The following is a 21,759-nucleotide window of genomic DNA, read 5'->3' as shown; positions in this document are numbered from 1 at the left end:
CTATAGGTAGGTGGGGGGGTGACATGGCTATAGGTAGGTGGGGGGTGACACGGCTATAGGTAGGTGGGAGGTGACACTGGTATAGGTAGGTGGGGGGGGTGACATGGCTATAGGTAGGTGGGAGGTGACACGGCTATAGGTAGGTGGGAGGTGACACTGCTATAGGTAGGTGGGGGGGTGACATGGCTATAGGTAGGTGGGGAGGTGACACGGCTGTAGGTAGGTGGGGGGTGACACGGCTATAGGTAGGTGGGGGGGTGACACGGCTATAGGTAGGTGGGGGGGTGACACGGCTATAGGTAGGTGGGGGGGGGTGACACTGCTATAGGTAGGTGGGAGGTGACATGGCTATAGGTAGGTGGGAGGTGACACGGCTATAGGTAGGTGGGAGGTGACACGGCTGTAGGTGGGTGGGGGGGTGACAGGGCGGTAGGTGGGTGGGGGGGTGACATGGCGGTAATTGGGTGGGGGGGGTGACATGGCGGTGGGGGAGGTGAGGGGCGGTGGGTGGGGGGGGGGGGTGCAGCCCCCCCATCCTGATATCCTGGAGTGGTGGGGCCTGCACACACAACTTCAGCAGTACAGTAGAGCCATCATGAAGGCTGTGTGCCCACACTGTGTTTTCTTATGCATTCTTTTTCTTGCAGATTTTAATCAATCTGCAAGGGAAATCACATGCCAGCAAAGTGTATGAGAATTCTGAAGTGCTGTGCACACGTTGCAGATTGTTTCCTTGCAGATTTTGATGCAGAAAAAACTGCACCAAGTAATTTACATGTATATTGTTTCAGCATTTTTTCAGCGTTTTTCCTACTAAAATACAAAAAGCAGGTTTTTTTTCTGCAGCGTTTTTTCTGCCAAGAGATGCAGTTTAGGTGCAGAAAAACTGCATCCAAATCTGCACCAAGAGAACATACCCTCGCTCTGCCTATGAAATCTGTCGCGTTTTTTGCTGTTTTCTACAGTTTTAATTTTTTTTACTTGTATAATTGCACCAATCTAAATCTGCAGTGTGTAAATTCAGCGGTTTTGCAGCAGATTTCTCACCTACTAATGAGCTGAGCAAATTCTGCAGCAAAAGTGCATCTAAAAAACTGGCAAAAACTTGCATACAGTGGAACCTCGCTTAACGAGTAACCCAGTTAACGGGAATTTCGCTTAACAAGCAAAGCTTGCTGTAAATTTGTGACTCGGTTTACGAGAAAGCTTTGCTGTACGAGCAAAATCCTCACCGCACACACTTCCGGTTCCGTACATCCACCGCGCTCTGACCCGCTCTTGCAGTACACCCCCACCCACACCCCCACCCCCACCCACACACACCCCCACCCACACACATTATGCTTACCTTCCGTTCCATCGCCGGCCTCATGGTTCTTGTAGTTCGCCATCAGAGGCAAGCGGCTCCTGCCTTTGACGTCAGCGCGCTGGGAGCTGAACGTCCCGCATCGGTCGCCTTGGTTACCAGATACACAGCCCGTACCGGTGAACTACAAGATCCAGCAGGCCGGCGATGGAAGGTAGGGGTGTGTGTGTGTGTGTGTGTGTCTACGTAGCAAAGCTGAAAATTGATATTTACAAATGTCCGTCTCTTCTTACTCCAATGTGTCTTTCTCAGATAATTTCCAGTTAATAAGATGGTTGTTTCTCTTGTAGGTGAAGAGGAGCTGAACTCTTTCCTCCTGGGTTTGGGAACGTATTTGGGTAAGTGGAAGGATATTCTACATTTGGGGGTGCTGGCGATGGTTTTTTTTTTTTTCTCCCGCCGTCTTGGCGTTGCTGACAGCCCTGCGCAGTGTCTTCCACATGAATGAAGACGTCTTCTGTACTTAATATACATGTCTGAGCTCGGCTCATCGCGGTCCAATTCTCAGATCTGTGTCCCACGCCCGGTGCAGAAGCCGTGATGTGGCGTGTGGAGCTCGCGGGCGCAGGAGTTCGCTGGTTAATACCCAAAAGGTTGTTCATTTGTGTCCATTACAGACGTGATCTACATAAGACGTAGAATCCTCCCTCATTACCAATCCTATACTGATCCAGTATTATCATCCGGAGCTGAAATCTCCCAGCATTCCCTGCTTGATCAGCATCTGCTGGTGATTTGCATTTTGGGAAGTGACATCTTTACATCGGATATTGTGCATTTATCTATTAAAGGGGAAAAAACCACCCCCTTTTAGATGATAAAAGCCGCGATGGAGATGTTGAAAGCCAACTTACTGTCTCCAAAAACACAATGCTGGTTATATAGCTCCGTTCGTAATGTGGGGGAACGCATTAAGCACTTGGAAAATGTGCACTTTTTTTGCAGTTTTGCAGAAAGGCAGGGTCGTGTCCCCGCAGCCCGAATAATTCAATAGAATTTGCACAAAACATTGACGTACGTTTTCTGACAAAATCCTGCAGCGATTGTCCCTTTGGTGATGGGCAAAGCTTCGGCTACGTGTGACCAATTACCACGTGTGGTCTCGCCCTCGATAGATCATGTCACACTGTGGACCGAGGCCACGTGTGGGACTTCCCGGCGGGGTCGGACGTCTTGTGGGTTTTGGGTGCGGCATAGAAAGTGTTTTTAAGTCTCTTGTCAGGCTTCCTCTGCAGGGTTCTTCAGCCGCGGGCCCCACCCTCGGCATGCTCGGGGTTAATTACAGGGTTCGGCATCTGAACTTGGATGAATAGAGTTTGCGAGGTTATATAAAGTAATTGGGGATTATTGCGGGTTATTCCCCGGGGCCCCTCTGATCCCGCTCACAGATACTGCTCATCCTGAGCTTCCGGGTTCATGAATAGTATGCAAGCATTACAGTGTGCACTGACAAATCTGGAGTATCGGGACAAATAAAGATGGGATATAAAGGGTCACCAGCGGCAGCGGGAAATTCCTTCCGAGGGCCGGCTGCAAAGAGGAGCATCCTTCATTAGACGCTGTCGCTGCGGCCTTCTCACATTTTCTGCTGCTTTCAGGGAGTAGAAACCTTCAGGCTTCAATCTATATTTAAAATGTATCCAGTCTTCAAAAATCTCACACTGATACATTGTAACGACTCCGCTCCGGGCTGATGATATGCACAATTGTGCAGGGGCCAGCTTTTCGTGGTCTTGATGCTTTGGGCATCGGGTGTGAATACTTTCCTAGCACTTTTTGCTGTTAATCACAACACAGGGCAGAGCATAGTAACTATTCCCTAACAAATCATTAATAAAGATCGACGGCAGCACCCCCTTGTACCCATCCACCCCTCCAACTCCCCCCGTCCCTGTCTACCCCTCCCCCCCCCCCCCCCCGTCCCTGTCTACCCCTTCCTCCCCACCCCTCCTTCCTCATCCCTGCCAACCCCTCCCTTGTCCACCACACCCCCATCCCCGTCCATGCCACCTTCCCAAATCACTATCGCCCCCTCTTCATCCTGCCTGTTATCTGCAGGAGCTGCTGGAGAATCTGCTCTGTACATTATCACTATTGTTTCCTGCCTGAATGGGAAACTTTAGCATTCCTGCTCCTGATGGGGGAGGGGAGATTAGCGCCCCCCCCCTGCGTTCACACTCGTTCAGTATGGAAGTTTTTCCCACCATTCCTTGCTGTGCAGCACTGTCCTATCAGGCCCGTTCATCCTGGTTGATGAATAGCATGCCACAGTGCAGTGAGGACTGACACCTGCACCGGAAGCAGGAGCCGAGCCCTTATGTTCCGGGATGCTGCGTCCTTCCTCTGCTGTGACCCCCATCATCCTCACTTCTCCAGTACTGGATAATCTTCCACATCTCGCTCCCAGTAGATTCCTCGGGAATGAGCTCTGGGGCTCTGGTCGGGTGGCGGGGGGGGGGGGGGGGGGCTCTGGTCGGGTCGGGGGCTTTGGTCGGTCGGGGCTTATTTTCTCTGGATGTCGCTTGGGGTCCCCAGATGCCTGTATTATCTAATAATCCGAAACTGTCTCCATTCCTCTGCTTGCTGTAAGTGGATGGAAACGTTCCTGCTCACATCCCCTCACCCGGTCCTGTCCACAGCTGAGGGCTTGTTACAGTGTATCTTCTGTGCTGGATTCCCTGAGGTGGAGACAATGTGACAATCCCCCAGTACGGGGTCCGGGTGGGTTTCCATTTCCAGGCAGTAAGCGGAGTTCTTACAACTGGTGAGGATGCGTTCCTGTGTTCTCTTCTCTGCCTATAGACTTCAGTACTTTCAGATTAGTTTCCCTTTAAACTGGAGCCCCCCCCTCCTCGCCCCCTCGTTATAGCTTCTGCTTTCCCAGCTACTAATTATCCCAGTAATTAGCAGGTTTATCTCCTTCCTTGTCTGTAGGGCAGTCCTGGTGCAGCTGGGAAATGGTTAATTAAATCAGGGCTGTTATCATTTTCCATCTATTGTAATCGGAAACATCTGTCCTTCCTGAAACTCGGGGCTGCGGCCCCCTGGCATCGGTCCAGCCGCCCGCGGAGGGTGTAGGGCTACGGCCCCCTAGCACCGGTCCAGCCTCCCGTGGAAAGTGTAGGGCTGTGGCCCTTAGCATCGGTCCAGCTGCCCGCGGAGGGTTTAGGGCTGTGGCCCCCTGGCATCGGTCCAGCCGCCCGCGGAGGGTGTAGGGCTGCGGCCCCCTGGCAACGGGCCAGCCGCCTGCAGAGAGTGTGTAGGGCTGTGGCCCCCTGGCATCGGTCCAGCCGCCCGCGGAGGGTGTAGGGCTGCGGCCCCCTGGCATCGGTCTAGTTGACCGTGCAGGGTTTAGGGCTGCGGCCCCCTGGCACGGGTCCAGCCACCCGCGGAGAGTGTAGGGTTGTGGCCCCCTGGCACCGGTCCAGCCGCCCGCGGAGGGTGCAGTGCTGCTGCTGCGGATACCCGTGATTCGGCCAGTGGCACCGCCCTGGTGGGCATTTGCTGCAGGTGTCCAGCCAAATGTATCTGTTACTTATCTTGTGATTTCACCCCTTCCGCCTTCCGTCCTGTCAGTCATCACCTTGGGACTGGCTTTCTATCCGTGAATCAGGAGGCTCAGGATGAGCAGTGGTGTGTCCGTAGGACAGTGGACGATTCTTCCTCTCCAGGGCCGGACACTTGGAGCTTTTATTATCTGTAACTGATCCTCGTCTTTTTTCCGATTCCTCGCTCCTTCCACTTCTCTCATCTCCGGATGCTAAATGTCAAGCTGTAACCGCCCCTCCATCGCCCCAATAATGCCGCCCCTGTGAGGGCTCCCAGCTCTGCACATACCGTTCCTCGCCGCGGTCCTGGTGGCGCTGGCGCGGCTCCGATTTTGGCTGCCGCCTCCTCCGATGTGATGTCATTTTTGGAGCTTTGTGATCCCCAGCTGGAGCGTTCATCTCATCTATTGCCCCCCTCCCAAAAAAAAAAAAAAGTCCTGGAGTTGCTCTGTCTTGTCTCTGTATCAGTCCTCGTGAAGCAGGAGGCTCAGGATGAACGCGGGTCTGGCACTGGTGATCAGTAAGTGGTGCCGCAGCTATCGGGGCCTCGTGTGTTTTGGTGCCAGCTGCACCCCATATATTCACCGCATTGTGACTCCCGGCATTGACAATGTGCCCCCCCCCCAGTTATTGGCCGGCGCCTGGTAGGTGGAGGTGGGGGAGGTGTGAGCCGGTGTGCACATGTGATATGCGGCGCTGGCCCTCGGCCACGCTTTCTCGGCTGCCTGGAGCGTTCAGATGTGCCGCCCTGATACATTCCTCACGCTGCTTCCCAGGGTCCCCGGCCGGGATGGGAACATGCGGACTGAGGGGCGCCGGTGATTGGCCCGTACCCCCGGATCACCAGGGCTGTATGCAGAGATCCTGACGTCTCATTGCTGTCAGTCTGCACCGAGGTCTGAGGATTGTATTCAGGAACCCCTATGACAATAGTATTGGCGTACGGTGCTGACGAGGGGCGGCATTATTTGTGAATTTCAGAGAAAGACGAGACCCCTGAGAAGAAATGGAGGAATTGGGAGAAGTGTCACTCCTCCGACTCCAGGACGGAGGTTCTAGTATAGAACCACGCAGAGGGGGGGGGGGGAGATTTGTGCATCGGTGAGGGTGCGCCGTATTGTGGCACGGATCACCGGGTGTCATAACCCGCTACACTGGCATTCTCATGCACCAGGCAGCTCAGGATGTGCAGAGCTTTTTCTCCTCTCTCCCTAGTACCGCTTTTTATCTCTCTCGCCGCCCGCTGGGCTGTTTTTTCCGAACGTCTGATCCATTTCCTCTTTTCCGTGCTCTTGTTTTTCGTCCCTGCGCCTGGGATGTGACCTGTGACCCGCTGCCCTACGAGGCGAATATATCGGATACACAGCTAAGTGTCGTTATCATAGTCATTCCATTACGGCAGGGGCGCCATTAATCACATCATGCGTTATATACTCGGATGGAATATTCCGACCATCATGTGATGTGTGTGGCGCTCCTGGCTCCTCCCTCTGGTTTAGACTCCTCCTTTTTATTATATGGCGCGGGTTTCCGAGAACCCCCTTTTTATTTCTGGGTAGTTTAATTTTGGTTTATAATTTTGTCCTTGCTAAAATGGATGTAACTCCCATGTGTACAGCCATCTCCTGGAGAAGAAGAGCTGCAATGTAAAGCATGAGGGAGAAACATGGCACATGAATGAGCTTTTAATAAAACATGAGATGCTTTTCACCCTATAACTGATAGTATAGCAGAGTAGAAGCTACCAGTATTTATGGAATAGAGCGTAACTGCAGTGTAAAGTATGAAGGATTGGAGGTCACTAGACTGTACAAGCTGGAGTGGCTGATAACAGCTGTGAGGTGGGGCCATAAAGACAATGGTCACCTGCGGACACTTCTGCATCAATGATAGCTAGAGGCAGACTGCCACAAGGGGGCAGCACTGGTAACTGGTGTATGAGAGGACAATCTGATTAATACTTAAAAGGCTACCCGCTACTCTGACATATTAGTATAGGTCATCAATGTCTGGTCGGGGTCCGACACTCCGCACCCCCGCTGATCAGCTTTTCTTGGTCCCAGCAGCAGGGAGCTGGAAATGCTCAGTTCCGTCTCTGCTCCATCTTCTGATATCAACCGGGTACTACATACCCGTCTCCATCTGTAATCAATAGGAGCGGATGTGCAGTACCCGGCCGTAGCCACTATCAGAAGACGGAGCAGCATCGGAGCTGAGCATTTCCTGCTGCCGGGAACAAAAACAGCTGATCGGCGGAGTGTCGGACCCCGGCCGATCAGACATTGATGACCTATCCTAAAGGTAGACCGTCCGTGTTGAAGTAGTGGACAACCCCTTTAATCAGATTGAGTGGTTTTTTTGCCTGCCTGGTATCCAGCTGAAAAGGACGCAAAAGATTTCTGGAGGGGGAGAGGGAAGGGTGATACTGAGGAAGACTGGAGGAAAGGAAAGAGAGAGACTGAGGAAGACTGGAGGAAAGGAAAGAGAGAGACTGAGAAAGACTGGAGGAAAGGAAAGGGAGAGACTGAGGAAGACTGGAGGAAAGGAAAGAGACCGAGGAAGACTGGAGGAAAGGAAAGAGAGACTGAGGGAGACTGGAGGAAAGGAAAGAGACTGAGGAAGACTGGAGGAAAGGAAAGAGAGACTGGAGGAAAGGGAAGAGAGAGACTGAGGAAGACTGGAGGAAAGGAAGAGAGACTGAGGAAGACTGGAGGAAAGGAAAGAGAGAGACTGAGGAAGACTGGAGGAAAGGGAAGAGAGAGACTGAGGAAGACTGGAGGAAAGGAAAGAGAGACTGAGGGAGACTGGAGGAAAGGAAAGAGACTGAGGAAGACTGGAGGAAAGGAAAGAGAGACTGAGGGAGACTGGAGGAAAGGGAAGAGAGAGACTGAGGAAGACTGGTGGAAAGGAAAGAGAGACTGAGGAAGACTGGAGGAAAGGAAAGAGAGACTGAGGAAGACTGGAGGAAAGGAAGAGAGACTGAGGAAGACTGGAGGAAAGGAAAGAGAGACTGAGGAAGACTGGAGGAAAGGAAAGAGAGAGACTGAGGAAGACTGGAGGAAAGGGAAGAGAGAGACTGAGGAAGACTGGAGGAAAGGAAAGAGAGAGACTGAGAAAGACTGGAGGAAAGGAAAGGGAGAGACTGAGGAAGACTGGAGGAAAGGAAAGAGACTGAGGAAGACTGGAGGAAAGGAAAGAGAGACTGAGGGAGACTGGAGGAAAGGAAAGAGACTGAGGAAGACTGGAGGAAAGGAAAGAGAGACTGAGGGAGACTGGAGGAAAGGGAAGAGAGAGACTGAGGAAGACTGGTGGAAAGGAAAGAGAGACTGAGGAAGACTGGAGGAAAGGAAAGAGAGACTGAGGAAGACTGGAGGAAAGGAAGAGAGACTGAGGAAGACTGGAGGAAAGGAAAGAGAGACTGAGGAAGACTGGAGGAAAGGAAAGAGAGAGACTGAGGAAGACTGGAGGAAAGGAAAGAGACTGAGGAAGACTGGAGGAAAGGAAAGAGACTGAGGAAGACTGGAGGAAAGGAAAGAGAGATTGAGGAAGACTGGAGGAAAGGAAAGAGAGAGACTGAGGAAGACTGGAGGAAAGGAAAGAGAGAGACTGAGAAAGACTGGAGGAAAGGAAAGGGAGAGACTGAGGAAGACTGGAGGAAAGGAAAGAGACTGAGGAAGACTGGAGGAAAGGAAAGAGAGACTGAGGGAGACTGGAGGAAAGGAAAGAGACTGAGGAAGACTGGAGGAAAGGAAGAGAGACTGAGGAAGACTGGAGGAAAGGAAAGAGAGACTGAGGAAGACTGGAGGAAAGGAAAGAGAGAGACTGAGGAAGACTGGAGGAAAGGAAAGAGACTGAGGAAGACTGGAGGAAAGGGAAGAGAGAGACTGAGGGAGACTGGAGGAAAGGGAAGAGAGAGACTGAGGAAGACTGGAGGAAAGGAAAGAGAGAGACTGAGAAAGACTGGAGGAAAGGAAAGAGAGAGACTGAGGGAGACTAGAGGAAAGGAAAGAGAGAGACTGAGGAAGACTGGAGGAAAGGAAAGGGAGAGACTGAGGAAGACTGGAGGAAAGGAAAGGGACTGAGGAAGACTGGAGGAAAGGAAAGAGACTGAGGAAGACTGGAGGAAAGGAAAGAGAGAGACTGAGGAAGACTGGAGGAAAGGAAAGAGAGAGACTGAGGGAGACTGGAGGAAAGGAAAGAGAGAGACTGAGGGAGACTGGAGGAAAGGAAAGAGACTGAGGAAGACTGGAGGAAAGGAAAGAGACTGAGGAAGACTGGAGGAAAGGAAAGAGACTGAGGAAGACTGGAGGAAAGGAAAGAGAGACTGAGGAAGACTGGAGGAAAGGAAAGAGAGAGACTGAGGGAGACTGGAGGAAAGGAAAGAGAGAGACTGAGAAAGACTGGAGGAAAGGAAAGAGAGAGACTGAGGAAGACTGGAGGAAAGGAAAGAGACTGAGGAAGACTGGAGGAAAGGAAAGAGACTGAGGAAGACTGGAGGAAAGGAAAGAGACTGAGGAAGACTGGAGGAAAGGAAAGAGAGACTGAGGAAGACTGGAGGAAAGGAAAGAGAGAGACTGAGGAAGACTGGAGGAAAGGAAAGAGAGAGACTGAGGGAGACTGGAGGACAGGAAAGAGAGAGACTGAGAAAGACTGGAGGAAAGGAAAGAGAGAGACTGAGAAAGACTGGAGGAAAGGAAAGGGACTGAGGAAGACTGGAGGAAAGGAAAGAGACTGAGGAAGACTGGAGGAAAGGAAAGAGAGACTGAGGGAGACTGGAGGAAAGGAAAGAGACTGAGGGAGACTGGAGGAAAGGAAAGAGAGACTGAGGAAGACTGGAGGAAAGGGAAGAGAGAGACTGAGGAAGACTGGTGGAAAGGAAAGAGACTGAGGAAGACTGGAGGAAAAGAAAGAGAGAGACTGAGGAAGACTGGAGGAAAGGGAAGAGAGAGACTGAGGAAGACTGGAGGAAAGGAAAGAGACTGAGGAAGACTGGAGGAAAGGAAAGAGACTGAGGAAGACTGGAGGAAAGGAAAGAGACTGAGGAAGACTGGAGGAAAGGAAAGAGAGAGACTGAGGAAGACTGGAGGAAAGGGAAGAGAGACTGAGGAAGACTGGAGGAAAGGGAAGAGAGACTGAGGAAGACTGGAGGAAAGGAAAGAGAGAGACTGAGGAAGACTGGAGGAAAGGAAAGAGAGAGACTGAGGAAGACTGGAGGAAAGGAAAGAGAGAGACTGAGGAAGACTGGAGGAAAGGGAAGAGAGACTGAGGAAGACTGGCGGAAAGGAAAGAGAGAGACTGAGGAAGACTGGCGGAAAGGAAAGAGAGAGACTGAGGAAGACTGGCGGAAAGGAAAGAGAGAGACTGAGGGAGACTAGAGGAAAGGGAAGAGAGACTGAGGAAGACTGGAGGAAAGGAAAGAGAGAGACTGAGAGACTGGAGGAAAGGAAAGGGAGAGACTGAGGAAGACTGGAGGAAAGGAAAGAGACTGAGGAAGACTGGAGGAAAGGAAAGAGACTGAGGAAGACTGGAGGAAAGGAAAGAGAGAGACTGAGGGAGACTGGAGGAAAGGGAAGAGAGAGACTGAGGGAGACTGGAGGAAAGGAAAGAGAGAGACTGAGGGAGACTGGAGGAAAGGAAAGAGACTGAGGAAGACTGGAGGAAAGGAAAGAGACTGAGGAAGACTGGAGGAAAGGAAAGAGAGACTGAGGAAGACTGGAGGAAAGGAAAGAGAGAGACTGAGGGAGACTGGAGGAAAGGGAAGAGAGAGACTGAGGGAGACTGGAGGAAAGGAAAGAGAGAGACTGAGAAAGACTGGAGGAAAGGAAAGGGAGAGACTGAGGAAGACTGGAGGAAAGGAAAGAGACTGAGGAAGACTGGAGGAAAGGAAAGAGACTGAGGAAGACTGGAGGAAAGGAAAGAGAGACTGAGGAAGACTGGAGGAAAGGAAAGAGACTGAGGAAGACTGGAGGAAAGGAAAGAGAGACTGAGGGAGACTGGAGGAAAGGAAAGAGAGAGACTGAGAAAGACTGGAGGAAAGGAAAGGGAGAGACTGAGGAAGACTGGAGGAAAGGAAAGAGACTGAGGAAGACTGGAGGAAAGGAAAGAGAGACTGAGGGAGACTGGAGGAAAGGAAAGAGACTGAGGAAGACTGGAGGAAAGGAAAGAGACTGAGGAAGACTGGAGGAAAGGGAAGAGAGAGACTGAGGGAGACTGGAGGAAAGGGAAGAGAGAGACTGAGGGAGACTGGAGGAAAGGGAAGAGAGAGACTGAGGGAGACTGGAGGAAAGGGAAGGGTGAGGCGGAGGAAGACTAGAGAAAAGGGAATGGAGACCAGAGGAAAAGGTGGGGCAAAAGGGATGGAAGCCGAGAAAAGGGAGCGGGAAAAAGGGAGAGATGCCAGAGGAAAGGGAAGAGAAAAATGGAGGAAGGGTTGAGGTGGAGGGGTCTAGCATTGTCCTAATCCTTTCTTTCCCTTTCAATGTACAGCTAAATCCTGTATGTTCGGGGTGGCCAGGATCGCTTGTTTAGCCATAGCTGTGTATGGGAGCCATCCTCCTCCTCTACAGTTGTAGGTTTCTATCTGTGCACCAGGAGGTTCAGGATGAGCTGCTGTGGAGTTGAATTGCCGGAGTTTACTACTCGTCAGTGATGCGGCGGCGGCTCCATGGAGGGACCGTTTCCTCCCAGGAAGAAGCTCCATTACTGGGGAAGCCGCAGCTACTTACAGGGCGACTACCAGGCGTCTGTCACTGAGAGACCTGTAGGGGCCGATGCTTCAGCTTCCTGCCGGTGAGGAGGGGCTCCACATTGTGCCCTTAGCAAGTTTACAGCCATCTTGGTTTTGCACCCAGTGATTATCTTGTAATTTTCATCTCTCCAGCATATTCTCTTCCTCTGTCCCCACAATCCACACCTCCGGGACCCCCATGAAGTTGGTGCTTTATTTTTGGGCAGATCCTTTTGTATCCTGTGCACTGTTATTGCGCTGAAGCTCGATACCGCAGGTTTTATACTTGGGATTAGTCTGTTATTCTACCACCGCACTCCATAATTATTTCCTGGACTCATCATTCCAAGTAAGCAGCCGAGTGCCGGATCCCCGCTGTGCTGCCAGGATCCCCGCTATGCTGCCAGGATCCCCGCTGTGCTGCCAGGATCCCCGCTGTGCTGCCAGGATCCCCGCTGTGCTGCCAGGATCCCCGCGGCGCTGCCAGGATCCCCGCGGCGCTGCCAGGATCCCCGCGGCGCTGCCAGGATCCCCGCGGCGCTGCCAGGATCCCCGCGGCGCTGCCAGGATCCCCGCGGCGCTGCCAGGATCCCCGCGGCGCTGCCAGGATCCCCGCGGCGCTGCCAGGATCCCCGCGGCGCTGCCAGGATCCCCGGAGGATAAATCCCACAATGTGAATCCCAGCAGAGGACACCATGAGGGCGCAGCATCGACACAGACTCCTGTAATCCAGGCTTTTAAAGGCTCTGGCCAGATTATCAGATCTTCTGGATTATTGGATGCTGACATAGACTTCTATTACGCTGGTTTCTAGGTTTCTTAATAGCTCTGTAATGGACACCAGGACCAGAATATTAAAATGTCAAGATCATTGAATTCCGGTTAAAAAATGTATAGTTTTTTTTTTTTTTTTTTGTGACCCCCCCCCCCCCCCCCTTACCCCTATAATTATACAACCAAAACCAAATTCTGTACACACAAAATAGCTCAAGCTTATAAAATGTACTCACTATTCTGCTGGTGCAGTCACTGTGTACATATATTACTGATCCTGAGTTGCCTCCTGTATTATACTCCAGAGCTGCACTCACTATTCTGCTGCTGCAGTCACTGTGTACATATATTACTGATCCTGAGTTGCCTCCTGTATTATACTCCAGAGCTGCACTCACTATTCTGCTGGTGCAGTCACTGTGTACATACATTACATTACTGATCCTGAGTTACCTCCTGTATTATACTCCAGAGCTGCACTCACTATTCTGCTGGTGCAGTCACTGTGTACATACATTACATTACTGATCCTGAGTTACCTCCTGTATTATACTCCAGAGCTGCACTCACTATTCTGCTGGTGCAGTCACTGTGTACATACATTACATTACTGATCCTGAGTTACCTTCTGTATTATACTCCAGAGCTGCACTCACTATTCTGCTGGTGCAGTCACTGTGTACATACATTACATTACTGATCCTGAGTTACCTCCTGTATTATACTCCAGAGCTGCGCTCACTATTCTGCTGGTGCAGTCACTGTGTTACATACATTACTGATCCTGAGTTACCTCCTGTATTATACTCCAGAGCTGCACTCTCTATTCTGCTGGTGCAGTCACTGTGTACATACATTACATTTCTGATCCTGAGTTACATCCTGTATTATCCTCCAGAGCTGCACTCACTACTCATACAGACACTGAACAAGTATTGGATGCTGTGTGATTTCAGCTCTGAGCTTTGTGCTGCAGCTGTAAGCACCAGTAGTGGAGTTCCCCTTTAAGCCCCATCCTGCGTGCCTCCGCCGCGCTCTGCCGTGGTGATGCGCTGCATACACAGATCTTTCCTGTTATAAGACACATTTGTGATTCTCCAGCTGCTTGTAATAACGGAAAAACATTGCGACCTTCCTCGCGGTCCCCGCGCCGGACGCCATCTGCCTGCCAAGTAGATTCGCAATGTCCTTTCTGTAACCCTTCCTTAGTAGCTCTCTGGGGCGGGTGGGGAACGGTGAAATATGGGGGATCGTGGGCTCCTCGCATGGAGCGCTGCGCTCCCTCTTGTTAGTCTTCCTGGGTGACTATATCCACCATTACAGTGATTGTCCCGGCGCGGCTGATTGCAGCTTTGGATGTGACTAGAGTCAGAAATGTGGTCATAAATGGTGATGCAATGGTGCATAGTGGCAGGAGCTGCAGGTTTTATATATTCATCCACTGAACCAGAAGGGGGCAGCAGTGAGAAGTGAACATGAGGAATTCGGCGTGCAGCTTTGGATGTGATTGGAGCAGAAAACAAAGTATCTTCCTTATTAGTGGAGCTTTATAGGACCCGCTGTGTTACTGTGTGATGTCCATCTTTACACCCTGCGATCACTGGTCACCTTCCCTGACTGGTGTTTAGTAGACATGGCCCCTCCTATGCGAGGTGTCCTGTATAAGGGATGATGGGCGCAGCGGTTCTCCGCCCGGCTCGTCTTCCAGGTTATATAATCTTATGAGGATGATGTCAGCCTCCCAATCCCCGTAAGGACTTTGTCATGTTAACCACCTCCAGCTGCCGGAGCTGCGATCACACGGACCCGCATCACCGCGCGTTTCCAGCTCCCACCCTTAAAACTCCAAAATTCTTAAGAATAAATTTTTGTTGTCTTATTTAACCCTTTTTTGTGCAGAAATAGAGAACTCTTATCACTGCTCAATGGGGAGGGGGTTCCAAAAGGGCATTTCCAGTTTCCCATCGACCATCTGGGAAAAAAGTCATCACCGTTCACAGAAACATTGGGACACGTTTGTATATTTTATATATTGCTCAGATTTTTCCACTTATTCTAAATTTTTTTTTTTTCTCCAACATTCAAAAAAACCCACTTTTGCTACAAATGTAACAAGCCCTGACGCCGCCTCCTGTGGAGCGAGCCCTGACGCCCCCACCCCCCCCTTGTGGAGCGAGCCCTGACACCCCCCCCCCCCCCTTGTGGAGCGAGCCCTGACGCTCCCCCCCCCCCCCCTTGTGGAGCGAGCCCTGACACCCCCCCCCCCCCCCTTGTGGAGCGAGCCCTGACGCCCCCCCCCCCCCCCCCCCTTGTGGAGCGAGCCCTGACGCCCCCCCCCCTTGTGGAGCGAGCCCTGACGCGCCCCCCCCTTGTGGAACGAGCCCTGACGCGCCCCCCCCCCCCTTGTGGAACGAGCCCTGACGCGCCCCCCCCCTCTTGTGGAACGAGCCCTGACGCCCCCCCCCCCCCTTGTGGAACGAGCCCTGACGCCCCCCCCCCCCCTTGTGGAACGAGCCCTGATGCCCCCCCCCCCTGTGGAACGAGCCCTGACGCCCCCCCCCACCCGTGGAATGAGCCCTGACGCCGCCCCTTATCACCGAGGCCGTAAGTGAGGCTCAAAGGGCAAAGACTATTTAGGATCATGTATCATTTTAATCTTCCATTGAGAAATGTTATAGACGATACATGAGACGCCTGACGCGTTTCACCACTTCTCACATCTATACTCACGGTTTGGTTTTGGCTTCTCTGGTTCACCTCTCATCAAATATATTAGGTGCTGACTGATATTAGGTGCTGTTACTCCTATTAATGTGATGCCTCCTGACGCATTTTACAGCTTCTTTGTACTACAGTTTGCTTCTTGCTTCTCAGGGGATCTAGTAGGTGCCGCATGATGGTAGGAACAGTCATAGGTGCTGCCATTTTTCATAAATATCAGATCATTCAAACCGCTCAGCTCATATGACCATCTGATGCGTTTCACTCCTTTGTACTAGAGTTTGGTCCATGCTTTGCAGGGGTTTTAGTAGGTGCCACATTAGAATAGGATCCATCATAGGTGCTGCCATCTGACAAATAACGCGTCATACAAACCACATGACTCATATTACCCTTGCTAACGCGTTTCAATGCTCCAATCACATATAAACGTTTGGTCTTTGCACATTTTTACCTGTTTCTGCTTTCATCAAATCTATTGTGTGCAGATTACTGTTTGTAATCTGTCGTAAGTGCCGCCATGTTAGATAAATAGCGCATCGTATAACAGCACAGGTGAGGCATGCTGATGCGTTTTGTCTCATCTCTATACACACATGATGGCACAATCTTTCCTCCGACGCTGATTTTATCAGATATGTTTGGCGTTGTGTAATATATTTGATCTGTCGGAGTAACACATCCTTTAATAGCACGGTTCACATGTGATGCTCGACGCGTTTTACCACCTTTTATAGACCTTCATAAAATCATGCTGGTTCTGATGGCACAGACTCTCCCCTCCGGTTCTACTTTCATTAGCTGCTCATCATCATCATCGAAGCTGCCCTCTTCATATGTGACCTCAGACGCGTTTCACCACTTGTTTATACATTTATTCGTTCCTGGCCCACGCCGTCTCCTGATTCATCAGATGTTTTGGATACTGACGTGTTTTTCCAATTCCCTATACACTGGACGAGGCGTGCGCTTTCATTTCTGTGGCTTTGGCTGTCGCGTTTTACATTTACCCTGCCGGTCCCGGTGTTTAGGCCTCACATCCCATCCTGGTCATCTGGCTATAAATTAATGAGCCTCCATGACACTGCTGCCCAACGCATTTTACTGGACAATTGTTGGTTGACGTTAAATAGTAAAAATCCAAATGGAAGGTTTGTTGTGAGAATTTCTCCCTGGCGATCCCCCACGTTTGTGCCTGCCGGTCACACAGTCCCCCTTTGGGGTTAATGGGGCCGGGCATGGCTGACGCATGGCTTCGTGGCTCCTCCGGTGACTGGCACGGGCGCCCGTTCCTGCTTTTTCTCCTTTTCCTTCCCCACAATGAGACGCCTGTGTCTTTTGAATCTGATTCTCCGCAGCTTTCCATAGACGCAGCACCGAGCGCAGCACAGGCGCCTGTCATCTGCCAGCAAGGTCTCGGCGGCATGTGACCCCGGCTACGTGACGTGTGCCTGTCCCAGATAATTGGAGCGGCCTTTTTTTTTCGTTCTCCCTCTAATTAAAATCTGAAAGGCGAACGAGGTGACCCGAGCGTCGCAGCACGTAGCGAGCACGCGGGCCCGAACCCAGCTCCGCACCAGTCACATACTGGAGTACTGAATCTCATAAATACTCTTAAAGGGGCCGAACACCAAAAATCCATTTTAATTTCCATTTTGTACAGTGTGTTGCTATCTTTTATCAGCCAGTGCAGGGCAGGGGCTGTGTGCATTTACATCAGTGGGAGGTCTATGCTTGTGGGATACATGTACTTGGCGCAACACACTTTGGGGTTCATCCTGGCATCCATTGCATGAATAAAATGCCATAATTTAAGTTGAGACTGACCCAAGCAATGCTAAAAGCCTCCAGAAATAAAACGCTGCTGCACTTACAAGATCCGGTGTTAACGCTTCACAGCACAGAACCAGCAGGGGGCAGCAATGAGAAATCAAGCTGCGGAGTTCTGATTGCATCATTGGGAAGCGCGCGGCATTGCTGCATAGTATGGGAGCACGCAGCACTGGAGCGTAGTGTAGGAGCGCGCAGCACTGGAGCGTAGTGTAGGAGCGCGCAGCACTGGAGCGTAGTGTAGGAGCGCGCAGCACTGGAGCGTAGTGTAGGAGCGCGCAGCACTGGCGCGTAGTATGGTAGCGCGCGGCATTGGTGCATAATATGGGAGTGTGGCATTGGCACATAGTATGGGAGCGCGCAGCATTGGCGTGTAATATGGGAGTGTGGCATTGGCGCGTAGTATGGGAGCGCGCGGCATTGGCGCATAATATGGGAGTGTGGCATTGGCACAGTATGGGAGCGCGCAGCATTGGCGCATAATATGGGAGTGTGGCATTGGCGCGTAGTATGGGAGCGCGCAGCATTGGCGCATAATATGGGAGTGTGGCATTGGCGCATAGCATGGGAGCGCGCAGCATTGGCTCATAGCATGGGAGCACACTGCACTGGCGTGTAGTATGGGAGCGCGCAGCATTGGCGTGTAGTATGGGAGCGCGCAGCATTGGCGCTTAGTATGGGGGCGAGGCTTTGACGCTTAGTGTGGGAGCGCGCGACATTGGCACGTAGTATGGGAGCACGCAGCATTGGCTCATAGCCTGGGAGTGTGCCCCATTAGCACACTGTATGGGAGCGCGTGGCATTGGCGCATAGTGTGGGAGCGTGCCCCGTTGGCGCATAGTATGGGAGCGTGCCCCGTTGGCGCATAGTGTAGGAACGCATGGCACTGGAGCATAGTATGGGAGCGTGCCCCGTTGGCGCATAGTGTAGGAACACATGGCACTGGAGCATAGTATGGGAGCGTGCCCCGTTGGCGCATAGTGTAGGAACGCATGGCACTGGAGCATAGTATGGGAGCGCCCGGCATTGGTGCATAGTATGGGAGCGTGCAGCATTGGCGCATAGTGTAGGAACACATGGCACTGGCACACTGTATGGGAGCGTGCAGCATTGGGGCGCACAGCATCTTGCAATGACCTTCATGTCCCTTTTGTGCGTGCGGTCTGCTTATTGAGTGTGTGGGATCCTGTTGGTTCTGCGCGTTGCCATCCACCGCTGCGGAGATTATTTTTGTGGCGATACGTTACCTCTGTAGTCGCTAATATTACAAATGTCGCGTAGAATCCAGATTCCGTCTTCAGCGACCGCTCCTCCAACTCAGATGGGGAAGTTGTTTGTTCCTTCGGAATGATATAATGGATACATTGTAACTGTTTGTTTGTATCACAACTCCGGTTGCCGGGGCAACAATTACATCTTTGATTTTCAAGGCTTTAATAATCATGTGGCGCTGCTGACCGCTGGATGACCGCTCGTCTGTCCCAAAACTGTCCGACCACAGCCGCCCCGCCATGTGATGCCCACGAGCGCGGTTTTATTTATATTCTGTGCTGACATCATGCATCAATGAGACGTTACATCATCGCAACAAAGATTCCTGCTTGCTGTCACTGAATAGACTGGAGGCGTCTTAGCTGAGGGTCAATGGTTAATACCCCGATTTCGCGACTCTGCCGTCCTGTCCAGTGGAATACTGTCGGCGTACGAAGAGTTAACAGCGAGGACAGGAAAGCCGCTGTCATGTGCAGATGGTGTCAGAACAATGAATAGGAAACGGACTAGAAAAAATACACAACCCCCCGAGATGGGTCCATGGGAATAGGGAGGGTCCGGAGGGGGACGCGGCCATTCCAGGGAAAAAGTGCCTAATGTCCAGATGTCAGGAAAAGTTAATGATAGGAGAGCGCTTAGGTCATGTGACCCTGGCTATGGTGATGTCATCGTGCCAACGTGGTGACATCACTGATACCTTTTTTTTTTTTTTTTCTTCCCCCGTTGGGTTATTTTTCATTTTTCTGCTTGCTGTCAATAAATTAACTTTGTTCCTATTCACATCCAGTGGGCTAAACTCTGAGCCCGTACTTTCATACAGCTAAGGGTTTGTCAGTGTCTCCAGGTCCTGGTTGTTGCAATGTATCAGTCGAGTTCCGCCGGCTTTATCTCGGAGTGTCTTGTAGATTGGCTCGTACTTCATACAGCTGAGGGTCTGTCACCGTGTCGCCCGGTCCTGGTTGTTGCAATGTATCAGTCGGCTTCCGACACCTTTTCTTTGATAGTCTAGGTTGGCTCATACTTGCTACTGTTGAGTGTTTGTCACAGTGTCGCCTGGTCCTGGTTGTTACAATGTATCGGTCGGGTTTCGCCGGCTTTATCTCGGAGTGTCTAGATTGGCTCATACTGCTGAGGGTTTGTCACAGTGTCGCCAGGGCCTGGTTGTTACAATGTGTTAGGTTTCGCCGGCTTTATCTCAGGAGTGTTTTGTAGATTGGTTCATACTTCATACTGCTGAGGGTTTGTCACAGCGTCGCCCTGTCCTGGCTGTTACAATGTATCAGTTGGGTTTCGCTGGCTTTATCTCGGAGTGTCTAGATTAGCTCATACTGCTGAGGGTTTGTCAGTGTTGCCCTGTCCTGGTTGTTACAATGTATCAGTCTGGTTTCGCTGGCTTTATCTCGGAGTGTCTTGTAGATTGGCTCATACTTCATACTGCTGAGGGTTTGTCACAGCGTCACCCTTTTCTGGTTGTTACAATGTATCGGTCGGGTTTCGCCGGCTTTATCTCGGAGTGTCTAGATTAGCTTATACTGCTGAGGGTCTGTCACCGTGTCGCCCGGTCCTGGCCGTTACACTGTATCAGTCGGGTTCCCTTGGCCTTCTCGGATCCTCTAGATTGGATCCACCCTGGGATCAGGTCTGGAGATCTCCGTCCTTGTAAATAAACATCTTGAAGATGTCACCTAAGGAGTATTAGAAAGTGTCGGCGCTCCTCCCTGTGCGGCGCAGATGTTGGAGAGGATTAGTGGGGGGTTCACTTCGGAGGGGGTCTGTGTATTTCTGCTTGTGGCGGTGTGGGCACGGGCGCTTCTTGTCAGATAATCCCCCGTCTTTGCTTCGCCATGTGACCCTCTCAGGTTTCACAACAAATCTGGGGCGCAGTCTGGACGCGGGAGGGATGAGACCATCTGTCCGCTGGGATCTGCGCTCCGCCGCCGGGAGCAGATATTTATGTCACCGCCATGTTGAGACCGAGTGACCTTGTGCCACCCGAGAAACCCAAACATTGCCCTATTGGGGGGGAGTAGTTCTACTAAAGGGGGTAAAGTAAAGCATTGTGGGTAATGACCTGCTTGTATAATCATCCCCTTTCTCTTTCAGGTAAGACCCCGTGACTGCGCCATGAGCTCCGGATCCAGCCAGGGGGTGATCACCTCCCCGCCCCCTCCCAGCATGCCTCACAAGGAGCGCTACTTCGACCGCATCAATGAAAACGACCCCAACTACCTCCGGGAGAGAAACATGTCCCCCGACCTCCGCCAGGACTTCAACATGATGGAGCAGAAGAAGAGGGTCACGCAGATCCTCAAGAGCCCGGTGAGTGGGTCTGACCCGGCGGTGCCGGAGCCAAAAGTTCTGCCTTTGTGTCTGGAAACTGTAACATTGGATGCAGCAGAGGCGAGTGTGTGATCAGGCACAAGTAATGCCCCCCCCCACGTCATCATCTGTTCATTCGGGGTAAACTTTGCCATCCTAAAAAAGTGAGACACACTCGACTCTGCTACATCGGCGCTGTGCGGCCACAAAATCCGGGATTTCTAACTTTGGGCCTCAGATAATCCCGTCTGCTCTGCGTTGGCACCCCTGTGGGGTCCTCTTCCCGGCAGACCCCGGTGTTGGCCTCCACTTGCCCGGCTGGGGCTGCAGGGCTTTGAAATTCTTCCCTCGCTCGTCGCGGTGCCCTTCGCTTCATTACACAATCACAAGAGTGTCCGGCTCTCAATGGGGAGCAGCGGGGGCGGAGGACGGGGGGAGCCGGATCATGGCTGCAGCCGACGTTAACCCTTTAAGACGTAGTGAATCGGAATGGAGTGGGGTACGGCTTCTACACTCACGGGGATATTAGGATTGGCGCCCTTGTGCCCCATTTGTGTCAACTCTGCAGTTTATCCGTTGTAACCGAACACCCAGTATACTCCGGAGCTGGGAGAAACTGTCAACAGCGCAGATGGAGCAGCCTGCAGTGCAGCAGCGGAGTCTGAACCCTTCAACCTGTTTCCCATCCCATAGCTTCCGAATGGGGTGAGAGTGCCCCCTGCTGGTGATGGGTGCATGTGCAGCCTCGAAACGTAGCAATGTCAGAGATGTCATTGGCATGCCGTCACTGCTGCGGTCATCACAGTGGGGTCATGTCTGACAATCCCATTGCTAAAAACACCTTGCCCCCCCGATGGTTGCAGCCTTGTGTAGGGATGGCAGACATCCGGCCGCCTTTGCAAAAATGGGCTCAAGCGGAAATCCTCTGTATTGTCACAGAGCCTCTGAAGGTCCAACAGGTAGGAATCCATGCCAGAAAATCGGTGCAGCACGAGAGAAGGTGTGATCTTACAGAATGGGTCTAAGAAGATGAAGGAGCCGAGCGCTGGCGGAGGAGGTTGGAGGCCTCCGGGTTATATTTCGGCTGCCCCACCTTGCTCTGCGATTACGTGTTTATGGCACCACACGGTTTATTGAAGTCGGTTCCTCTTTTGGTTTCCTACAGTCAAACTATTGTACAAACTCCTGTAAGAGATATCGTA

At 51.8% G+C, this 21,759-nt stretch overlaps 1 protein-coding gene across 1 annotated transcript in view; it reads left to right on the top strand.

The window, feature by feature from the left end:
* ADD3 (adducin 3) overlaps positions 1-21,759 on the top strand; it is a 78,654-nt gene that overhangs the window by 38,458 nt on the left and 18,437 nt on the right. Inside the window, 2 exon segments of the mRNA XM_075348231.1 lie at positions 1,657-1,704; positions 20,342-20,557. Of these exon segments, the coding sequence (XP_075204346.1) occupies positions 20,363-20,557 (195 nt within the window). The 5' untranslated portion in view covers positions 1,657-1,704; positions 20,342-20,362.

Source organism: Anomaloglossus baeobatrachus, chromosome 5 (genome assembly GCF_048569485.1).
Source record: "Anomaloglossus baeobatrachus isolate aAnoBae1 chromosome 5, aAnoBae1.hap1, whole genome shotgun sequence".
NCBI classification, from domain to species: Eukaryota; Metazoa; Chordata; class Amphibia; order Anura; family Aromobatidae; genus Anomaloglossus; species Anomaloglossus baeobatrachus.
Note: the sequence above shows the minus strand (reverse complement) of the source record. Positions and strands in the feature narration are given on the sequence as shown.